The sequence below is a fragment of the Cyprinodon variegatus genome, unplaced genomic scaffold (genome assembly GCF_000732505.1).
Source record: "Cyprinodon variegatus isolate N-32 unplaced genomic scaffold, C_variegatus-1.0 Scaffold19, whole genome shotgun sequence".
Taxonomy (NCBI): Eukaryota; Metazoa; Chordata; class Actinopteri; order Cyprinodontiformes; family Cyprinodontidae; genus Cyprinodon; species Cyprinodon variegatus.
In genome coordinates, this window is record NW_015150472.1 from 1,928,367 (window position 1) to 1,945,881 (window position 17,515).

At 36.8% G+C, this 17,515-nt stretch overlaps 1 protein-coding gene across 5 annotated transcripts in view; it reads right to left on the bottom strand.

The window, feature by feature from the left end:
• The window catches only part of diaph2 (diaphanous related formin 2), a 497,594-nt gene that overhangs the window by 319,186 nt on the left and 160,893 nt on the right, over positions 1-17,515 (bottom strand). For all 5 annotated transcript variants that reach the window (XM_015388892.1, XM_015388885.1, XM_015388900.1 and 2 more), the window contains 4 exons: positions 14,921-15,039; positions 11,925-11,989; positions 10,093-10,197; positions 942-1,283 (listed from right to left, as the gene is read on the bottom strand). In XM_015388892.1, coding sequence (XP_015244378.1) covers positions 942-1,283; positions 10,093-10,197; positions 11,925-11,989; positions 14,921-15,039 — 631 coding nt within the window. The remainder of the gene's footprint in view (positions 1-941; positions 1,284-10,092; positions 10,198-11,924; positions 11,990-14,920; positions 15,040-17,515) is intronic.

Here is a 17,515-nt window from a genome sequence, read left to right on the forward strand (position 1 = left end):
GGTCAGGTTAGGTTAGGTGTAGGTTTGTGTATTGTAAAGGAAATGAACGTGTGTGTGCACGTACTGACTTGATATGGTATACTTTTTTGTCTCTTAAAACAGGGCAGGCTTTATGGCAGCGCCTTGAAATATTTTGATCTTGTTAAAGTTCTGGTACATTCACCACCTAACCATAATATGGGTTAGATTAGCTTGGTAAAAATCAGGAGTTATGGGAATCAGCTCATCACTCCTAAACCACTAAAACCGCACATTTGTCCCAGCCAATGAACGCCCCTTACCTACAACGATTTTGTTGCTCAATAAAGTCTCAAGATTTTAGACCTTGATAATTTTCTGAATACATCTGCATAAGCAACAAAGGTGTATTCATAAATGTGACATGACAAATAGAGAAAAGAAGACCTTAATCCACTAAAACCATTTGTCTGCAGCCTGAGACTAAAGCCTGAATCACAAGGGCAAATAAGCAGTGTGAAGAACCATTAAATCAACATTAAAATTTGTGGAGATAATAGACCAAACACCGACGGTAAAATATAAACCAGGTGGAAGAAAATGTTTCATTGAAATTGTTTTTTTTAATGTGATGGAACATTACACAACACAGTCTTCCTTCAAATATGCTAAGATGGTGCAAATCCAATGACATCTGAGCAGTGAAAATTGTTTACTCTCCAATCCTTTGAAATAGATGTTATAGGTGGAAGAGTGTGGCATGTGGTAGTACGGCTGTTTGAATAGATTAAGGGTGCTTTTAGATAAATCTCCTTCTGGTTTGAACTTAGCATTATAGCATGAAGGCATAAAAGATCGAAAACCAACTGAAAAAGGTGCAAAATTACAGTTTGTGCAGACGGAAAAAACTCCACTGCTATAAACATGTTCATAGGAGCCTTAAACCAGACAAACAGAGAGTGAAAACAAGTCTGAATAACTACCTTTGACCAGTTGACCCTCTTCATCACAGTTTCAGGCTTGTATGTCTTCTTTGGCTCCAGTCCATAAGGCAGCTTGACAACTGGAGGTGCAGGAGGACCACCAAAGGGAGGCGGAGGAGGTGGAGGCCCACAACCAGGGGGGGGTGGAGGTGGCGGGGGTCCTGCTCCTGGGGGAGGAGGAGGGGGTGGTGGAATGGCGGCGTGGCCAGGGAGAGGAGGGGGAGGAGGGGGAGGAGGACAGCCACCGGGTGGGGGAGGAGGAGGTGGGGGAGGTGGGGGTGCTGCACCTCCTGGTAGTGGTGGAGGAGGTGGTGCTGCAGGTGCAGCTGGGCCTGCAGCAATCTGCAAAAAACAAAATGGAAAAAAGTCTGTATGCAACTACATGCTAAACAATTATCATTCCCCGATTCACCCTGAATCTGATCACAATCCTTCTGGAAAATAAAAAAATAATAAAAATATGTTTCTTTTCTAGTGTTGCACCAATGCACCGCTTTGGTGAAGCACTAACTGGATGCTTCTACATTACCAAGGAAACACGTTCCATCATTCACTCTTTGGTATGGAACAATTTAGTCCTCTGTCCAAAAATGGTGTTTTAAACATTTCTGGAAAGGAAAAACTATGTTGAATGTCTGTAAAATATGGCAATGAATAATATATAAAAAAAAAAGGAAATTTCCAACTTTCATTTTCTAGCAGCACAGAGAGCCATCATTATGTTCCAGTAGAGGGATAAAGGTGGCAGTTTTTTAGATCATTTGAGCTTTCCAAAGGATAATAAATTGTAATACTCTACGGCTTAAACTTTCTATCTTAAGTTATCTATAATTGGAGAAGGTAAAAATTGGGATAAAGCAGTCATAAGTTAAGCATTTGCAGTCTTCTGAATTTCTTACAGATATTGGAATTTGAAAATATGTACTGCAGATCATGCACATATGCTGATAAGTGTTGATACATTTTCAGATATTGTGTCTATAGACTATATGTTTAGTGTGTTTAAAGATCAAATTACCAAAAATCGAACTGACGATCTGATTCAACTGTGCATCAAAAATGTTATTCCCCAACAGAATTTAAAATAAATCAATCCAATAAATGATGTATTATTCTTCCTACTGCTGGCGTATGTTCACCAGTTTATCTTATAGTTCAGCTTTCAGTTACTTTCATGTAAAACGTTGCTTTTTAGCACAAAGAAGGAACTGTTTGGACTAAGTGGGTCCTTTTAATTTCGTTAATCCTCTTGGGTATTCTTTAAACATCGAGCAAAATTTTGAATAAAATAAAATAAATAAAATGACTTTAATTTACAAATGTTACTTTCTTATCAGGAGCTCATTATGAGTGCTTATAATTTGGGAGCTAATAAAGAGTCAACAGGGACATAATTATAACCTGGGGTATGTCAGAACTATTAAACATTTGAAATAAGCAGGAAGGCGGTGAAAGTCCACTTCAAGGCCAAAAGAATGAGAATTTTTACGGGAATAAAATGTATGATAATTCCACAATTACAGCCACTGTTGCTTCAGTTAGGCTTAGATTAGATGTCTCCTCTAACAGAGAAGCACTTCCAATTCTCATTTCCAAAAGCAATTCCACCACTATGTACATTTCCAGCAGTCACTTGATTGTGTGCGTGAAAATGTAATTGGTTTCATATTTAAAGACGTTACATGGCGTTTCATTACATAATGGCATTGACTGATTTCTTATTAGGGGCAGAAATTAAAAAAGGCGTTCTTCAAGGAGCTCCTCGCTCAGATTGCTCAGAGCCCTTTGCCTAAAATAAGAAGAAAAAAACCCACTCAGTGATTACACGTCTGTCAATCTTTTAAGGCTAATAGAAGAGAATGGATTCAAATTAGCTGGTGAATTAGACGGGATTTGTTTTCATAGTTAATGGCCTCTATCTCCATTTTTCTCTAATCCATCAATGATAGGCTCAGATGTCAGATAAAAAACTCCTGGGTAATGAACTATTTCACCAATAAAAGAAAAATCTGATGGGATCAATATAAAGAAGAAAACTGAGCTGATGTTTAAAGTTTACAGCCAAAAAGCTCAGACATTCTTCGTTTTAATATTTCCACCTCCTGTATGTGTGTCCAACAGGTCAATGTTAACCAAACATTAAAGGAATGATTGTTTTTAGGTTTTAGAGTTTCCATTTAGATGTATTCTCTTGAGGCCTTCCAGAAGGAGGTGAGTTTAGTCTGAATAACTTAAACATAATCTGATTAAATGTTTGCCAAAAGCACATTTCTAATAGAAAACTTTAATACCAATTTCTATGAAGTTACCATGAGTTCTAGCTTTAACCTTTTAGTGTTCAAAGGTTATATTTAGCGTGATCAAACATCTTAGCTACGTAGAGATCTGACGTTAATTTGTTTACCTAAATGTTATGTTGCAGATTCCCATAGGAGCTATTACAGTTCATGACTTATAAATATAGAATGACAAGTTTGGTGGGAAAATCTGTTCATTATAGACCCTTATCTTCACTATAATTGGTGATATAACACAGTGTATCTCAGCCCCTTCACATCTGACACTAACATTCGTATCAAGAGATCCAATCATGTCTGGACAACTCTGAACATGGTGTTAACTGTCTATGAACAGATGGTTTTACAAGACCAGCTTTGAAGGATGTTTGGTGGGTAAAAAAAAGGAAAAAAAGGAGTGGGAGGGGGTGTTGGGATTGGGATTAGATGTTGATCACTGGATGTCAAGATGCAATATGAAGAAACTTCTTTTTACAGTCTATGAGGTACTTTCTGAGCGTTTCTTATGTAGATATGGGGATTTAAATAGAAAACATCCCACAACAGTTTCTAGAGTGATATAAATACAAATTAATAAGATATTTCACATCAAAGTGAAGCCTGTCTCATAAAACACTACATAATAGCCATACCAAGTTTGATCTATTATTGAAAGCCCCAGGTATGAAGGTCAGGTTTTCTGCAGGTTTTGAATGCTTAAATGAAAGACTTTAAACATTAAAAAGTGTTTAGGTATTCTTTAGGCAGGATACCCTGTTGTTTCAATGTTTAACATTTTCAATTCGATTGTTTCCTGTGTTTCGCTTGTGATGCTGAGCAACAACATCCCAAAACTTTTGAACAATTTGTGTAGGACCATTGAGTAATCATAAAAAAAGATTAAATAAATCTGGCAGGCTTTAAAATACTGCCTCAGATCATTGAATTGGTGCTAGACCAAAAGGTAATTTTGCAGGATATTCTGAAGTCTTTGAAGCATTAATAATTACAAGATCAAAACAAAAAACAAACAAATCTAGCTGATTAAACCTAAACTAAAAAACTCTAAAACGAATTGAAGTTCTATAAAATACAGCTTCGGGTTTACTTTGTCCTTTTTATGAGCAAAATGTTAGTTTTCATGTTCTAATACATTTTTGGCATTATGACCATCTTAGAATAATAGAATCAAGAAAACTACAATATATGAACTAGGAGAAGAATATTTCACACTAATTGCATTCTTTAAAATATATTTAGGAAGTTTAAATTTTTTTTTAAATTATTGTTATCAGTTAAGGTGTTGAGAGAAGCTGACGTTAACAAAAAAAAAAACTGTCTAGAGTTTTATGTTGTAATGCTCTTAGGGGTTGAAGTGACACACAACACTTACTTTATTTCCTCTCTCTACTTGTATCTCATCTGTTAAGCTACATAACTAAAAGCAGAGTTTGTAGCGAAAAAACCTAACAACTCTAGAGAATCTAAGAAATGTCAAAGTGTGAATAACAGTTTTTTTTATGTTTTTTTTTTAGCTGACAGTTCAGTGAGTTATGTGACTTTGTTTTGCTTTTTTTGGGAGATAAATATAATAACAAAAAAATATATCTGAGAATAGATGTTGGTCCCAGCTGTGCATGGCTGTGCCTTGCAGGATTTGATTTAATACAAATTTGGCAGGATTCAGGTTGGTACCAGTTCTCAACAGGGCCTATGACTCAAAGGCAACCATGTAACCAGGAAAAAATAAAAAATAAATCAGTCTCACAATCAACTTGAGAATTTAAAGCAGCACAGTCCTTTATTCCTTAACAAGACACTTGGATTTGAAGATTTGAAGATGATTAATTGGAGGGTTTATGTGCGAAAGGCCAAGCATGCAACAAAGTCACCCACCTTTGCTTCAAATTCCCTGATGAGTCTCTGAGCCTCTTTGAGTCTGTCATTTTCTACAGTTAACTGTACAGAAAACACACACACACACATACACCAGAGATGCACACCACATGAACAGGCATGAAACAGCAAACAGGCAGCACAACAAAGAACCACAAATGAGGGTTGGGTTAGATAGACAATGAAAAGAACACTAGTAAACTTCAACAGATAAAAAATTCACAGCAAACACAATAAAGACATGAGAGAAATGAGAAGAGGATGGGGGGTTTACACAGTTAATGACAATGGTCGTACAAGGCTTTATTCGCATTATGTCACAATGAGCTTTTTCATGTGCAAAAGGCTGAGTGTGATGTACTTTTACACCTAAAACAAGATGTAATCTATCTTCAAAGGAGCATCAGACTAAAGCGATGACTGTATAAAAGAGACGCTGCACAGCATCTCTGACAGTTGGAGCTCCTTCAAAAACCTTCCATTTCCATTTGTTTTCTCTTCCTGGTATCACAAAAATACATTTGAACTTTGCACCTTTAGATGTGTGATTGGCACTGATTTTAGCATGCTGTTTATATATATATATATATATATATATATATATATATATATACTTTTCTTCGAAAGGAATGAATTGTGCTTTGATTATTCACTCTCAGGATATTGCCAAAAGTAAGAGAACGGGAACATATTCTACAGATATCAAAATATTTTCTACGAAGTCAGTTCAACTAAAATTCTATGAAGACAGTAGGAACATAAATGTGCACTCTAAAAATGGAAAAAATGAAAACTTTTAGTTGAGTGGAAAGAGAATCTTTTTATTCTTTAAAAACCTTTCCAATGAAAATGCAATATTAACAGCTATTGAATATCTTTATTTCATATGCCATGGTGTTAAAACCAAGAATAGATTATGAGATGGGGGGGAAAAAAGGAAGTAAGTGACACAGTCCTGGTTTCTGAGCCAGGATTTAGTCTAACAGTACATCTGCAATACAATGGAAATGTTAGCTTCCTCTTTAAAAAGTGTGTTTTTTTTTGTTGTTTTTTTTTTTTATTAGACTCTTATCAGATCTTCCAGTCAGGACTAGCTTAAAGCAAGGAAACTGACACTTACAGCTAATAACCTTGATATGTCAGTCAGCAATGCCTCTCAAAGCCATGACTCCCACCACAGTCCATGTTTTGAGGAACTCCCCATACTTTATTAGGCTTTGCTTATCACTGTTTTCCATGTTGCATATCCACCTATTGCTTCCACATGTTTTTCTTCTACCAGACTTCTTTGGCAACTACTTTTTGTGTCCTACCCTCCTTACAAAAGGTTTCTGCAGGCTAACTCTTGATTTAGAAGTCCTATGGTTGTAAAGGTTTGCTTTAAGCAACCTTTTTTTGCAATTCAGAACTTCTGAAATATAATGGACAATGAGGGAAAGGTTGCAGAATTTACATAAGATACTTGGAAATTAAACTTTATACTTCAATTTTCAGAGATGTACTCTGATTCAAGCCATCCCAACACCAACAAAGCTCACAAAGAGGTTCCTTTGTTGTGAGCTGGACTGCCTTTGTCATTTAAGTCAAATCTTATAATCAGTCAGGATAGACAGTCTGGCATTAAAAGACAGGGAGAGCAGTCTACTACAGCTCCCGGTCCTCTGGGGTCCTTGCTGGGTCAGCTACAAGCTGGCCAGGTTGTTAAAACCTATTAATGGGCTGGCTCAGTGTGTTCCAACAAACCTCTGCAGTGCTACATTATTCATCACCTCTAGATGTGATTCAAAGAATAGCTTTCTCTCCTGCCTTGAATGATTGCAAGCAAAAGGTTTGGGGAATAGTGGAAGAGCTCTATTTTCTTGTGATTTCAGTGTCCTTTGTTGCTGTTTACCAGCCGAACCTCCTATCAACTCAATTGGGAGATAATCAAACACACACATCAAACATGCTGCTTGTTACAATGCCAAAGTTCTGGAGGAAGACTCTCATTAAACATGTTTGTTCAAAAACAAGGTGAAGAGAGGCAACTCAGACATGCCTGTATTTTAATATCTGACAGGAATTCTGTCGAGGAGATGAAAGGTTAGGGTTAGCTCAAACTTAATTCATATTCAGAAATAAAGACGGCAGTGATCCGTGGCTTTGATGGACAAACTAAATGCATGTCCTCATACTGATCTGAAGGTTCTACGCTCAGACGGGTAATGACTTGTCTAAAGAAGTTCCTCAAACGTGGAATGGGTTCTAAAAAATTGAATAGTGAATGCACTATAAGCCAGGTACTATCATTGAGTGTGCAAGCCCTAAAGTTAGACTTTTTCTTTTTTGGTTAAGCTTCTAAACAGGGTAAAAATCATCATCAATAATGCAGTGTTTGGCAATCTTGACAGCATTTTGTGCATTTTAAAAATTGGACCTAGAATCTAAAATCTATTGGTAATCATATTGAGACTGCTGTTTTAGTAATGCTAACATGCTAAAAGCTAACAATAGAAAACCACATTATTTACAATGACTATGCCCTATTATGATTAGTGTGACATTGCCTCTGCTCTTTATTAGAAGAAATAAAGATAGCAGGTTAGAGCTTTACAGAATCCGTGGATCAGGATCAATCGACCACACAATTGGGATTGATGCTTCTTCTATTTTCTTTAAAAATAACTGAAACTCAAATCAACTTTTTTTTTCAGCAAGAAACTATAAAATGGGTTGTAAGGCTACTATCTTTATGTCACTGTGCACCTATTGAGATTTTAAAGTAAACTTGTTTAACTTTGCATGTTTCGCTAAAATCTTGTAAGTACTGCCCTCGATGGGCTGCAGGGAGGCCACTATGGTTGAATTTTCCCTATTAGTTAGAAGACACAGTTTAACACATCTCTTTATACTCTCACGTTAGGTTAAGGTATAATGATGCTTTTCATTTATCTAAGAGGCCAAAATAATAATAATCACAATCTCCCTTGTGATAGCATTAGATTCCCACTGGTGCTGCATTCATGTGGTCCGTTATATTGTATTTGTACATGAAAGTCTGAATTTCAAAGATCTCATGAGGAAACTTTATATTGTCTGCTATACAAAATTAGAATTAAAATCAGAAAGCCAGGGCAGCACAGCTTTACCTGATTTCTGCATTCAAGATGAATGCTATTTGTATCAACAGTACTTTAACCTACCTACTTTAACAGCTCTGAACACACCAACATTTAATCCCTTCTGTTTATGCCCACTCTTGGTCCTCAGTATCTCTTTGCATTGCCCACTTTGGTTGCATTTTTCTCAAATTGGTCAGGTGACAGGGTAACGTCAGCTTTATTCTAAACCGTTAATTCTTACATATAACTATTCCTTCCAAATAAAGACTTTTAAGCCTTGTTTTTTACTAAAATTAGTGACAGTATTTATGTGCATATGAAAAGTAGAAGAATCCTTGGTTTGTACTTGTCAGTAACTCAGTGTTATAGAGTTTATAAAGGTTAGGATGTCACAGAATACTGCTTGCATGACTTTAGCTGAGAAACCCCATGAAATATACTAAACTATGGAGAAAGAGATGGAGAAAAGGGAGTGTACTCTCACCAGAAGAGTCCATTGGTGTGCCTTTTTGCCTGGACCCCAAGCAGTGATTTGTGTTGCTTTGTGTTGTGTCGCATGCTTTTTGAAAGCAAACCATAAATTGTAACACAAATATGCATGTGATAACCGAGACTCAGGTTAGAAGTTATAAGGGCAAGTAGAGCATAGACTTGGAAAGGGGGGGCAACTACTGAAGATGCTGCATGCAGCACCTCTGCTGTCTTTCTGAATTTATGTCATTATCCTAGTTGCAAAAACATTATGAGAGTCAGAAGCAGCTCGCTCAGTGAAGGTTTTGAGACATATTTCTAATTTTGGAATGGCATTGAGAATGAGTGCAATCCAAAGGGAACCCACAGCATGCAGGTGGTGGCATTGCTAAGCAACAGATGGTGGACCAGGTATGATTTGAATATGTCTACTGCTACGCTGGCTTGCTGATTTCAACGAGACATATGTTTTATGTGGCTAGGTAGAATCAAGGCCAGTTTCCATTAACATCTTAAGTGAACCGCACCAAAGTCCATTTGGAAGCAGACAGAGACCATCTCAAATAATGGGTCTCGATCGGCTGTTTTGTCTGAAAACAGGGTTTACTTTTGGTTATTCATAACCGCACAAAAGGTTCAGACCAGGAAAGAATGTGAGCTCTGGTAAGGTTAAAGCAGATCAAACATTTCAGGACTAAATACATCCGCAGAGTAGAATCTAAGAGCTGCAAAAACTTCTTAAACCACCACCTAAACATCACTTATTCAATGTTTAGGAGCTAAGAGAAGCAACAGTAAATGAAATTCTGGCGAAAAAAGCAACATCAGAAATGAATCAAGCAATACCATTCCTCCATGCTGGTTTGTATTAAACTCTCAAAGAAGAGAGCCAAACTGGCCTTTTATCCCAAGGCAGTCCTAAAAAGGGTTTTAAATTGCGTTAAAAGGGGAAATAGCAGTCATTTTCAGTGCTCAGAATGGAGGGTTTTGCCTGGGAAGAAACAATGTGGAAGCCAGGAAAAGAAATGCAATCCATCCCTGTAATGATAGAATTTCATAGGAAAAGCTTCAATAAAGCAATTCTCGCTTACAAAGAGCTACAACTTAGGAAGGAGATTGACCCTTTATTAAATCAAGTGGTCTTGCACGGATGATAACTCCCACTTACAGCACCTTCACATCTGTAAGTGGGGTGAAAAGATATACTTCTGACCCAATCAGGCTGTTTGTCAGGGAACCATTACTTCTTGATGCGATGATTTTTCAGACACATTTTCATTTACGTAAATGTTTAAAAAGAATATAACCTCTTTCATCTCAGCTTGATCAAAATAACTCTTTATGCTACTTTTTTTGATGGCATTATAGCTTTCTTGTGGAGTATTTGAACGTCCTTTGTGGATTTACCTGGGCCTCTAGAGTTTGGATTTTGGTTTCCAGCTCCTTGATCTTTTCCTCCTTTTTTTGAGACTCGGCCTGGGCCTCCTGTCGAGCACTGAACTCCTCATCAAACTGCAAGAGAAGAAAAACAAGCATGTCTGCATGTAGATAACAAACGTGTAGAGGGACGTAAAGGTGAGCGGCAGGAGAGTGAACATGGGGGAATCAAGAGTAACAGAAAACAGGCCACTTTACACTTTAAGTTTCAATCCGCAACCCTTACAGCCCTAGAGTCCTGTCATCCTTTGTCTACGTTTAGAGCTTTGTTTTTATGCACGTTGATGGATCTAACCTTTGCAAAAACCAAGGTATGTCGTAACAATGAATTCACCAGCCCAACAGGGTGCACAGTGGAACACCAGGACACAGGTCTCAAGGAAAAAACATTCAGGACCCCTGCAGTTAGCGGACAGGTAGTTGAAGTATAGACTGTATCTTTCCTTAATACAGAGCACAAAAAAGTAGATGCTTAACTTCAGATGTCTTTTGTTTTACTTTGTTGTTTCAACAACACCTCTGAGGTCATTTGACCAAAAAGATCAGTGTGTTTTTCAGAGGAACGTCACGTTTAGTGAAAAATTAATTATACAACTTAAAATATGAGGTAACTGATTTACCACAAAAGCTGGAAAGTTCAATTCAGTTTTACTAGCAGCCTCTGAGACTGATGATTGTTAAACCTGTAGAATCAATAAATAGAGCTGGTTTGTAAACTGGAAGTTTAACGATGATCTTAAAAAGTAGCATGGATCTGATTCCATGTTTCTATAATTCTAAACAAACTAGGTTAAAAAAAAAAGTTTCACAGCAAAACAACCATCTGTTCTATAAAAACAGTAAGGGTAATTTCTCATGTGCCAAAAAAAGGTTCCATGATCTCCAAGGCTGTTTCATAAGCATGTTAACATCTAACAAAACAAAACCATAGTTTTTTTTTGGCCATTACAGGCATACAGCCTTTCAATAGATGACCAGAACACCAATAAGCAGGTGGTAGTTCGACATACTGAGGCTGCTTTAGGACCGAGACAACATGCTACAATATAAAAAATGGAAACATGAATGTTACTTTTAACAGATAACATCCTTAATTTTTAATCTAAATCTCAGGTCTATTTAGGTAAGAAGAAAGATAATGATATAAAATACTAAATAGCTGAGAATAAATCTAAATTAAAGTTTAAGATTAGCTACATCAAAGTCAATCTAAAATTCCAAATAAGGTCATTTAGGCTAAAATTCTTTAATTTCTGTGATGCCTGTTGGCTGTGAGCACCAAGGAGGCACAGGAAGTTCTATTTAATAATCAAATTTTATGCTGGATAGTTGTTGTTTTTTTCCTCTCTCTTAACAACTATCTAAAAACTGCTTCTTTTTTTTTTCAATTCCTCGTATCCTTACCCGAATAATCTTTATTTGATGATTTGACACACTGCACTCCGAGTAAAACGGTTGAAAACCGAAGAAATCTGTAAGGTTGCAAACACTTTTTCAAACCACAGCGAGTAACTGAATCTCCCTGAACCAATAAGTGAGGTCCAGCCTGAAATACCAAATGACATCAAAGGTTTTCCTCATAACTTAACTCTCCCCGAGCTCGTGCACAAATAAATATACATCAGAACATCACCATTGATTCCTGTAATGCTGATACAGATCATGTAGCGTCACAGCCAGCTATTGATCGTGGCATGCAAAATCAATAGATTGTCTGGGTGCTCCGGGGAAGAAAAAATGTCGCTGATTGGAGCTCACCAATCTGAAGGGGGGTAGGGGGGGTTGAGTGATTAATGTCTCACCTTTTTAGAATACTCCACAGCCTTCTGCTCACTTTCTTCAACTTTGGCTTTATCCACACACTGATCTGCAAGGCAAGATGGGCGTGAGATACTTCAAAGGCATCTAGGGTGCATTGTGAGACTTTGACATAAGCTGGCATCTACGTTTGAAAGTGTGCAAACCCGATTTGGCCAACTCGCCTGGGCTGTGAGGGTTTTTTATTTTAGAAAGTGTTAAAAATGTCTTGTACCACGAGTCTTTTTTCATTAAGACTGCCAAGATGTATTTTAAGAAAGCCAGCACTTAATCATCTCCCAAAGGAATAATTTTAAACTCCTTAATTCAAAGTTCCTCAGAATGCACAGAATATCAGATGATTTCCCAATACCTCAGATCAGAGAACAAAGAGCTGGCATGATGTCTTAAATGTATTAAACCTGAAGACGGGTTGCGTTACGCTCATGTCCCTTTCTTCTATTTTCTGTTTTAATTTACTGACTGAAACATATTTAAAAGAGTAATTTTCTATTTCATCTGCTATGTAATGTTGTGAGTCTGAAGCATAAGAAAAATCAGAGTTTAGACTTCAGTTGCATTGCACTTATTTTTCATTTAGATATTTAGATCATTTTTGTTTATGTGCTTCACATGTATAGTAAATAAACTTGAGTTATTTGAACACAGAACCAGTCTACAACTGCAAGGGTGCACTGTAACTCCATATCATTTAATACGACTTTCTTCTTATTCTTCATTGATTTGCCTTTCATATAAAATGACTACATATATGCAGTCTCATTTTCGTATCTCTGGCAAAAGTTATTTCAAAAATCTTATGAGGTGCTCGCAACAGTGTTTATACATTTTATCACATGTTGCCACCAAAGTAAATTTCTAAGATTGAAGGTGGTAAAACAAAATATGAAAAATGCAACAGGAATTTTTACTTAAACAGCCATAACTTAAATGCAGGGCAACCTATTGTCTTTTTGTGTTAGCTAAGCATTAAACGGAGCCTCCCTGGGTCATTTAATGGCTTTTTAAGGTTTGATAGAGAACATTGGTGTACAAATAGCATGAAGACATAGCAAAACATCCGAGGGGGTCGGGGGTTAAGCTTATTGCAGGGTTAGGTTCTTCCTCATCTGCTGCCAAGGATCCTATGGTGACCATGGGTTCAGGTGGGATAATGCCTCGAGTCTGTCACTGACAGAACTGATGCCAATCAATATACAGAGGCTCCAAAAAACCTGAGACTTTTACAGGTTTACCTTCCAGCAGGAGGCCTCAGCACAGAACCAAAGCTACAAAGGATTGGCTTAGACCGAAGCCTTTTAATGTTTGAATGACTCTGTCAGGGTCAAGGCCTAGGTCTGTGGCAACGTACTGAACTTGATGTTCACAGATGTTCTCAATACAATCTCACTGAACTTTGGCGATTCTTAAAAGAAGGAGGAACAAGACTTTTTCTCTCTCTACATGTGCAAAGCTTGTAGAAATTTACCAATAAGGACCTGCAGCTGTTATTGCAGTAAATACTGCTTCTTCAATGTATTAACTCAATCTGTGTTTAGAAACAGGAGCAAACAATGCAGAAAATTCAGATTATAAATCCCTTACGTATCAGCAAAGAAAAAATGAAAGCTTCAACAAGCAGGGTGCAAGAAATGCATTTCACACTTTTTACCTTTCTATTTGAAAAGGTAAGCAAAAAAAGCTGAAGAAAATATGTATTCTTCTAATTCTAATTCATTCATGTTATGCATTAATTTGCATTGGTGCATCTCATAAAATTCCAATAACAAGCAATTCACTTTGTTATGATAATGTGAAACATAAAAACTGAACATTTTTCAGCCCTTTCAATATTTCCAATAGGCAGAGTGAATGGGTGGTAAAGCATTAAGTGGAGCTTGTTTGATGGATAATTGGGAGGAAGTGTATCAAAAGCTGAACTCAAACAAAGCCTTCAGACTGGATGTTAGAACACATTTTACATATTTAATGACCAATAAACACAGTTTAAAATAAAATTCAACATATAAGCAAAAAAAAAAAATGCTAAAATAGAAAACATTTCTACCCCATGTGACTTTTATTTAACTTCAGCAAAGTGAGACAGAAAGCTCCATGCAGCATCTGTTCTCAGGGGATAAGTTTAAAAAACTTTTAATGACCCTTTGTTGGCAACTCACTAGCTAGTGACAACACTGTGAGACAAAGTCAATTTATCTTATTTGTTCAAGTAAAAAAAAAAAAAAAAGTCTCATTGGAAATGCAGCTCAAAAAGAAGGCTGTCTGCAAGACTCAACAAACACAAAGGAATACAAACAGAAGCAGCCAAGATACTCTATTATATGATTCATTTGACACAATCAAATATACTTTTCTGAAAAGTTTAATCTCTTTTTATGTAAGTTTATAATAATAACAAGACATGCAAAGTCTTTTTTTACATATAACAAGTTAAGGTATCAAATAATCATATTTCAAACAAATCTACAAAAGACTAGAACAGTCTTACACTTTATTTAATTTTTTTTAATGCAAACTATTTGTAATTACTTTAGTTGTAGAACAGTCAAGGTTTCTATAAGGCTGGGCTGTTTCATTATGAAATTACCTAAAGACTGGATATAGTGCATCTCTCTATGAAAATCGGAGACAAATGCACAATCCAGACATTAAGCATGTTTACATGCTGACTGTCTTCATACAAAAAAGGCTGATGAGAAGAGAAATGCTTTATGGAAAGAGGGAAAAAAGGAACATTATGGTTGTTGATGGGAATTAAATCATATTCAGGAGGGAGAGGGTTGGTTTATGCCAATCCATAATCCATTTTAAACACTTGGTTGAATCATTACATTCAGATTGGGGCAAACTAACCTAAATGTGCATATGTGTAATTATCTTGCTAATTAAACTTATGATTATACTGCAACAGAGATATTATTTTACTAACAAAAGGTTGCTCTTCAATGATATTTAAAGCATGAAGCAGTTCTAAGGTTACCAATGAGCTGGGTGAAGTCCACATCCAATCGTTTACTGTAGCCAAAGTCGGGGTCCGTCCCACTGCGATGCAGAACCACCTGTGATATGCATTCCTCGATCACCTTGTAGTACTGAGGTCTGGGAGAGGTCACAAGACAAAGCAGAACCATTAGACAAAAAAAGGTATGAGTGACACAAAGCCCACGAGGCTAATTAGCCACAAATGATTCCCTTATCCAAGTAGAGGTCACAAAATGCCATGGCAAAAAAGCCTACTCCTACTGGAGAAAATAGGTGCACCATTAAATTTGATCACTTGCTTCAACCCGATCATGAAATTAGTAGATTAATGGTGACACAGAAACCCAACACATGATCGTCTGTCCATTTCAAGGTGACTGACGGCAGACAAGCCTGAGCCTGCCCCTCGCATAATTTGCAATCTTCTTTGCCAATTAGGACGACCGTAAAAACTGAAATGTAAATCTAATCAGTATAATGTGTGTAATTAAAATCACAATGGCCAGGAAAAACATGCCAGACAGCTGGGAGTGTGACTGAGAGCGTGGCTTCGTCAAAGACGGACTGTGAATCACCCCTGAAAGTACGCTGCCACCGAGCAGGTTGGTATGTGACCTTTTCTGTGTAACATTATCAACTTTAATTGCAAGTGACATTTAGCAAATACAATGCCATCTTAAGCTGGGCTCCAAACTGAGAAGTAATTATTTTCTAACCCTGACACAGGCCAGCGTTTGATGTTTAAATCTAAAACTGAAACAAGTCTTCTCTTTTATTATTATTCTTCCAAAGGCTAAATGTCTTTTGATTTGCAAGTCAAAAATGTTTTAAACATGGTGAGGCTTGGTAATCCCAAATCCAACAGCCTAATAAAATAAAACTTAACTTTAATATATAAACATATGAAGAATTAAAGAGACAAAAGAACAACTTTAGTTTAAAATTAAACCCACATCTCATATCATGTGATCAGTCAGCCTCTGGTGGACCTACAGCTGGGATGCTCAGGTCCAGTCCTCAAAAGCTACTATCCTGCAACTTTTTGATGAACCCAATGTTTAACACACCTGAATCAAATGAGTGGCTCGTTAACATGCCTCTGCTGGCTAGTTAGCCTCGTTAGCCTCTGCTGAGCTAAATGAGGGGATTCAGCCTTTAGGTGCAGGTGTGGTAGAGAAGAGATTCATCTAAAAGTTACAGGATGGATGGATGAGCAGACAGATGTTGATTTAAACCTGATTGTGTGATATAAGCTGGAAAACTACTAAATACTGAGCCCTGTGACCTCCCTGGTAAATATTTGCAATAAGGCTTAAAAATAATTATATTTTTATGGCAGTGGATATGCCTTTGAGAAATCTAATGACTAAATCAACTGTGCAAAGATCAGGCACACCTACACTGTATTATATGCTTGTCAGTTAACCTTTCCTTCTAGTCTTAGTTTATGAGTAAGAAACAATGCCTAAGATGTCTTTGTGACTTAAGAAAAACAAGACAAGAAAATATGCAACTTAGGTGATGTGGTAATTTCAAAAACCAAGGAAACAGCTACAAGATATTTGCTGCTTTACATACAGTAAGAGTATCGTTCAAAATATCTCAAAGAGGCTGGTACTGTTACAAACCATTGATGAGGCAAAGCAAGGCCAGTTTACTTGTATAGCATGATTCAGTGAAAACACAATTTAAAGTGTTATACATGGGAAATAACAAAAAGAAAAGTATACTGTACTACAAAAAGGACAACCCTAAATAACTAACTAGAAAATGATTGTTTAAAAAAAAGATTTATAAAATAAGAAGAAGAAAGACGGTTGGCCTGAAAACCTGACTAACAATGTTTCCATAGCAGTTAAAGGCCATTCTAAATAAATGTATCTTTAATCTTGGTTTTAAGCAAGCAAGGGTTTTACTGCTTTTCGGGTGTTTATTCCAAATTGGTGGAGCATAAGAACTAAAAGCTGCTTCTCCTGGTTTGGTTCTGGTTCCAGGTATGGAAAGCAGATGAGAGCCAGAAGACCATAGAGGTCTGGGTGGTTACACTTACTCATAAAGTACCAGAAGGCAGTCATACATTTTGAAGCTAAGTCATTGAATGATTTATAGAATGCCAAAGGTACTTTAGAATATATTCTCTGAGATATAAGGAACCAGCTTAACAAATTTAGAGCTGAGGTGACGTGCTCCAATTTTACAGGACCAGCCTAATTGAATGTTGGCAACAATAGAACCTGTTTGATGATGCTGTTTCTTTTTTACATGGGTTATTAAGCTTGATCAGCACGTTGATAGTAAGTAACTTATCCAAGTGCAAGGTGCAAAATGAATGGACCAGTGAATCAACTCTTGCACACATATTTAACATGGGTAATATTAAATGTAAACTTTGAACTTAACTGTTACATTGTAAAATCCAAACGTATACTATAGAGATAATTCACTGCATTTAACAATGGATCAAAGTGATCATGAGTTTGTGAGAGAGCCAAATGGCCTGAAGAGAAAAACAAGGCCTTCCTCACCATCATATCTTCCCAGAGGATAAACAATGATCTGTGTATAATCCTAGAGTACTTCAGTAATGTGTGTA